This window comes from Lycium barbarum, chromosome 4 (assembly GCF_019175385.1).
Source record: "Lycium barbarum isolate Lr01 chromosome 4, ASM1917538v2, whole genome shotgun sequence".
NCBI classification, from domain to species: Eukaryota; Viridiplantae; Streptophyta; class Magnoliopsida; order Solanales; family Solanaceae; genus Lycium; species Lycium barbarum.
In genome coordinates, this window is record NC_083340.1 from 131,018,844 (window position 1) to 131,025,152 (window position 6,309).

A 6,309-nucleotide genomic window follows, 5' to 3' on the forward strand; every position below is an offset into this window, starting at 1 on the left:
CAGTGCCCCTAGAGGCAGGCAACATGCCCATCACCCAGTTAAAAATGTTAGGCATAGGCTCGGGAATGATCAGTGCCACTGGAAGAACATTAAAAATAAGGGGGGTGGAGTGGGAGGGGGGAAATCGTCGCTCTATAACAAGTTACGCTAGGATACTCAAGAAGTGGGAAAAATGAGAACATGGAAAGACAGGAACCCAAATATTTATGGGCATTGTTCCACTGCTCCGGGAAAGGGCCATGAGAGAGGTCATGAAGGCGGTCGGTGTGTATCATCACAAATCGGTTGAGCCATCCCACATCATGATCATCTTCGGTGTTTGAAATAAGGCTCCGAGAGCCTCGAAAAGCGAGATCAAGCATTCCTCCACCGAGCATCCGGGGGGAATACAGGTTGATCACGGGAGGTACGCCCGGTCTGCCAAACACTGCAAGCACTGATTACTCTCCAGGTTTAAGGGGCTAGTTGCCCCAGGAATATGCCATACTAGCGACAAAAGGCCTCAACGACTTCGTGGATCGGCAAGCCAAATTTGATTATAAAAGGGTAAGTGTATATCAGAGACATCCCTGAGATGTGTAGTGTATATCAGAGACATCCCTGAGATGTGTCGAGTAATGTTGGCATCAACTGAGGGTGGGAATACCTCAATCTCAGGTCCCCAGTGGCAATCAATACAGACCTGGGGGATGGTGTAATCAATGATCAAAGAAGTAAAACTTGCCACAGGCTCAAATTAGCGGTTAACATGAAAATCCCTCTCAAAACAAAAATTCGAGGGAATGATATCGGATGCTAGGGAACCTCCACTCCAAGAGCAACAGTGAGGGATGCTCGATGGCGACCGGAGACCGCTGAAGTAGCCCCTAGTTGTTCTCGTATGTCCGCCAGAGTAAGGTCAAAGGAGGATGATGGCGAGGTAGATGATGAAGACATTGAACTGAGGAAAGGAAGTCTAGAGAATGGGAAAAATAAGTTTACACAGAAGTGAGGAATGAAAGCATGGATAAAAAATGTGAGTGAGGTCATTCACTTATATATACATAGCCGATAGATATGATCATTTGCCTTGGGCAACGAAGAAACGTATCCTGTCAGGTGAACGCCAATCGGCGTCTCAAAAAGAGAGCCATCAAATAAAAGACTGGATGTATTAAATGTCGATCTGACACAGCAGCTAGTCACAGGAAAAGAGGTGACGTTTTGTCTCTCGTTGGAATTTGGGGAAAGAAGCAGATTCCACTTCCTGGGCTCATGGAAATAAAGGGCCCGAAAAGTGGGGGACTATTTGTATTAGGTGAAATCTGTACTCGAGTTGGATTCCGTAACCGGGAGCTCAGATAGAACGGGGGCATCCCCATAGCTGGCATCCATTCCCACCTGCTCTGGTCACATCGGCACAACTCGATCAGCGTGCAGGAGGGCACGTGGGAGCACAATTACATCCCATCAGTAGAACACTAGGGTTGAAAAGTTTTTTTTTTTATTTCTATATACATAGCTTATCATGTAAGCTAAGGCATCTTCACTTCCTCTCTTGTAACCTATCTCTTATTTTTCTCTCAAGAGCAGTATACATCCAGGCACATCATTTATCTTGGAATATCTGTTTGTATTATCTTATCTTGTTATTAAGCTCGGTTCTTTCAACATAGCTATTACAAACCACAAACACTGACTCTGATAGGAGAGCTTCGGGGATTGGATATGACCTACTTATCTTTAAACTCTTAAAATACAAATCTCTAACTAATTATCCGTTTTCACCGGAAAATAATTGAGGAGCATGTTATCTTATTCTCGTCATACCAGTATTTATGCTATTTCAGTCCAAAGAATAGAAACTTGTATATCTAACTATTAGAGAGTTTAAATTGGGATATAAAAGAAGTTGCAGGCCGAGTTGGCTTATGCTATTCCATTGAACCAACACCAGTGATTTAAAAGCAAAAAGTGCTAAAAAGCCGTCCGGAGGTGGTTAATTTTCAAAAAAAAATTGTAGTTCAATTCATGGTGGTTCGCATAATAATTTGTGAACTACAATAAAAAAAAATTAATAAAAAAATGTAGAAAACAGATGTCAGGGGTTGTTTGTGGAAACTATAGCAGTTCGCACCACTGTTCACGAACAACCTTTTTGGTATGTAGCTTTTTTGGCAACCCTTTTTTGTTTATTGGCTTCCAAAACGTGCCCTTTAGGTTCCGGACTCTTAAAGAATATGTTTACTATTAAAAATTGACAACTCTTTACAAGTGATCTTGTAAGAATTCGCTATAAAAAATCTCCAATTAGTTATCCCTCAACATATGTCATAAATTTGTACTCATACTAAAAATCAGAGGACATATATAAAACATAACGTTCCTTTTCTTTTCTAAAATAATTTATGCAATTACATTCTTGAGTTTAATCAACTTCACATTTTTTGTAATATGATGTCAAATTAATACTATAAATCATGGATTTAAGATCACTGAAATCCACATATAAATTGATTATTGTATAATCAAGAAAATTATATAGTCGAAGAACCTATTATGAAATTTATTTTCTTTCGTATCCTCCATAATGGTGATCTTCATGCCTTCACTCAATTAACCAAATGAGCCAAAGCCGTCATGGCATGAGATTGACCTGAAATTATTCCTGTAGTTGAAGGGTTTTGTCCCAAAACAATGCAATAACCATCATCATAATTCTCCATCCCTTGTGCCATGAGTTGCCATACTAAGCTTCCTGCCATGGTTCCTCCTTCTTTTGCCAAATTATAGACATTTCTGTATACACTACTCATGAATATGTCCCTTGATCCTTGACCTCTGCTAGACTTTCCAAATTCAGCAAGCACTAGAGGTTTCTTTATTATGGTTCTTGCATCTTGCCAATGGCTTGTGATCCACCTTTCCATCCATGCCAATTGTGCATCGTCGCTTTGTCCGGACACCCTATAAATAAATGTAAAGAATTTAAGTTTTATGCAGTAACGTGTAAAGAAATGTTTATAAAATCATGTCACTTTTTTTTAAGGTAATTACAAATAAGTTTCTACAATTAGCCTTGGTAACTTGATAAAAATGATGACTACTATAATAAATTAAACTACATTAATCATGTACGATATTTTTACACTATCAATATATATAACTTAGATTTAAACTTAAATATTTTTCTATTAAGTGAAATTATTAGCAAGACTATGTGATCAGTACTACGTACATAGCATTTTTTTTTGTTTTTGTTTGTAATTATCCAGTTATGATCGTCTTTCACGTAATATATTGATATCACCTCTAAATATATACTCCCTCCGTCCCAATTTATGTGATATAGTTCGACTAGACACGAAGTTTAAGAAACAAATGAAGACTTTTGAAGCTTGTGGTTTAAAACAAATCATAAATACTTGTATAGTTGTAAATCATTTCACTAAGAGTAAAAGAGGAAGTTTTAAGTAAAATCATTTCCAAATATATAAACGTAGTCATTTGGGATAGACTAAAAAGAAAAATGTATCACATAAATTAGGACAGAGGGAGTATAACATTTATTGACAAGTTTATTTTTTGTATATAATTTTGTAGTCTCTTTGTAACTTGTATAACTAGAACTTTTTTTTTTTTTTTTTGGTTTAAGTATAACTAGAACTAATGATTCCAAAACATGTCTAAAGTTGTTTCGTAGTATATGTTACAAGCAAATGTAATAGTATTAGAATAGTTGTCGAGACATAACCGATAATTGAGCAATATAAATGTATTCAAAATTTAGCCTTTTACCCCGTGTTGTTACTTGCAAAGTGATTTAGAAACATAAGTCGTCAAAGAAAATTGTGATGAAATATGTTACAACACGGAAAATAAGATAAAGGATTAGTAATTATCTTTTTTCAGCAGGATATAAAGTTCTTTCCTTTTTATAGTATACTATAATCAAAACATATGAATTTGTGAGTAGAGAAGAAATGTAAAATTACCACTGGTCAGTGTATGCATGGAGAGTGGCAAAATCAATCTCATTGATAAGGTGGTTACTTATGAAATCTGTTCCGACTTGATAACCAGGATTAACTTGCTTCCTTTCAGGAATTGAATCACCATAAAATCCCTCCATTCCAACCTCCAACAAGTGTTTGTTGTCTAATGACTTCACAAAACTTGCCATTTCTTGAACCCAAGCCTGGAGCAATATTAGTCAAAACCAAAATTTTACAGCAAATGTTAGTCTTTAATATTTCTAAAATTCAATTAATTTAGAAATGAATTAAAGTGCACTTCTTATTGAGGCTCACATTAACAGTTTTCCCGGAATAGTCAGCTTGGTCACGTGGCTCATTCATGAGTTCCCATGCCATAATTGTTGGATCATCTCTGTAAGCAACTCTAGTAATGGTATTGACCCTTGTGACGATTTTCTGTAGCGATTTCACGAGAACATAAATTTGTTAACTACCATACATACTAGCTTCTTTCTAATTTTACTTAATAATGAAGACATGAAGTAGGTTGTTAAGTGAAAAAAGGTTTCATATGTTGTTATGCATATACCTCAATATGGTTCTTGTAATAACTTTTTAGCATAGGATGGATATAGAAATCATCATCACCATTAATATAAGCTCCTGCATTTCGTGCCCACTGAACATATTGAGCTTTTCCTCCAAAGTCGTTCCACTGGTTTACAAAACTCAAGATTAAGCGAACACCGTATTTTTTAGCTTCCGAGATCACAAAATCCAAACCCTAATCCAAAAAATACACAACAATAATAACTCGTCAGACTAGATATATATGTATAATAACCTCTTGTTGTAGATCAATTCAACCTGATTATGTAAAAATTATAAACGTTTTTAGTGCATAGAATATATTAACCTTTACCTGAAAAACACGTTCATCGTAAATGCCTGGTGAAATTTGTAATGCTCCGTAACCTCCATCACTGAAAGCCCACGTGCGACAAACAGAAAGGCCAGCGGTAGATGCATCTTTAAGAACATCAGTGATTTTATGCCTGTCATTAGGCTCAGCAGCAACATGCATCAACCAATAGGAGTTGAAACCATTGAATAGAAAAGGGGATCCGTTGAGTTCAAAATGGGCATCTTTAACTGTTATAAATCCTGCATTATTCTCATCTCTTGGAACCCTAGCTTCACATGCGAGAGCTAGGAACAAGAGCAAGAACCCGGAAATACAACTCGTTCTTGTAAAAGACATTTTAGTGTTTTATTTCTAAAAGTGAATAGAAGATATGTGATATGTTAGAGGTCACCACCTATTATGGGCTTTTATAGTGAGTTGAAGATAAGGAAATTTACTATAAATAGCAAAACTTGTAGGAACTAAGAAGACTTTCGTAGTGGATGTATATTGAAAAAATTGAAATTTAATAAATTTACCTGAAAATATTTTATTCTTAAAAGTTAGCATGGGATGTTGATGGAAGAGGAAGGCAGTTATTTGGTTCAGATACAATGACAGGTATGTTAGAATAATTATATGGGGAAAACGATAAATAAAAGAAAAAAATATAGAAATATTGGTTTGTTTTAAGGTTTGATGATCACTACTAGATTTGATGATGAAATATATGGAAACGTGTAGTCAAGTAAAGGCAGTTTGAAAAAGTTCAGTTGGATTTGCAACTAGTACATTGGGTTAGTATATGATAGTAATATACCTGACCATTAATGCGAATACATGAAGAACACTTGCATAAATTTTGTTATCTTGATGTGTATATTTAAGTTGTTCGAGTAAAAATTTGAAACTTCTGATCATTTGGTATATTGGGTTTTGGTATTCAGTTGTCCTACATATTACACCCCGGATTTTCGCCATTAAAGTCGCATCATGAGTTAGTCGACGTAAGTTCAAAAGAAATTATCTTGAGGTTAAAAAGGGATTGAGCGTATTAACATAAATGGTTATAAGAGTCTATAAATAAGATTAGTAAGTGGCGGAAGGTTTGGAGGGTGAATGAATCAAAGAAGGATGAGTTTCGTCAAAAGTCATCAAGTTGGAATACGATAACGTGTACTTTTGGTGAGATTAGGAGTGCTTCACATGATAAGAAAGTAATGATATGAGGTATTTGAATTGTATGATAGTCGTATGTTAAGTTTTGAAGTCAAACGAGTTGTGATACGAAAGTCGACAAAGGTCGTCGCAAGTTACGTTTGTAAATTTCACTGAAATTTGGGTCAGATGTCTAAGAGCTTTTCTCTCAATCTACTTGGAGATACAGAGTAATCCACCTATCAAATCGAAGGTCTGCGAGTCTAATTTCCAGCGCATTTTACCGTTCGT

At 35.9% G+C, this 6,309-nt stretch overlaps 1 protein-coding gene across 1 annotated transcript; it reads right to left on the reverse strand.

Annotated features, from left to right (window-relative positions):
* Window positions 1–2,591: 2,591 nt before the first annotated feature.
* On the reverse strand, window positions 2,592–5,217 carry LOC132638597 (mannan endo-1,4-beta-mannosidase 1). The gene is made up of 5 exons (XM_060355422.1): window positions 4,879–5,217; window positions 4,546–4,740; window positions 4,290–4,412; window positions 3,975–4,177; window positions 2,592–2,946 (listed from the first exon to the last, which is right to left on the reverse strand). The coding sequence occupies exons 1-5, from the start codon at window positions 5,215–5,217 to the stop codon at window positions 2,592–2,594; spliced, it is 1,215 nt and encodes a 404-aa protein (XP_060211405.1).
* Between the last annotated feature and the right edge of the window lie 1,092 nt (window positions 5,218–6,309).

Excerpts from the sequence above, each read along its gene's own strand:
- LOC132638597 (XM_060355422.1), bottom strand. The coding sequence starts at position 5,217 with ATGTCTTTTACAAGAACGAGTTGTATTTCCGGGTTCTTGCTCTTGTTC. Across the intron at positions 4,741-4,878 it reads ACGATGAACGTGTTTTTCAG|GGTTTGGATTTTGTGATCTC; the intron begins GTAAAGGTTAAT and ends TTTTTGGATTAG. Across the intron at positions 4,413-4,545 it reads ATTACAAGAACCATATTGAG|AAAATCGTCACAAGGGTCAA; the intron begins GTATATGCATAA and ends AAATCGCTACAG.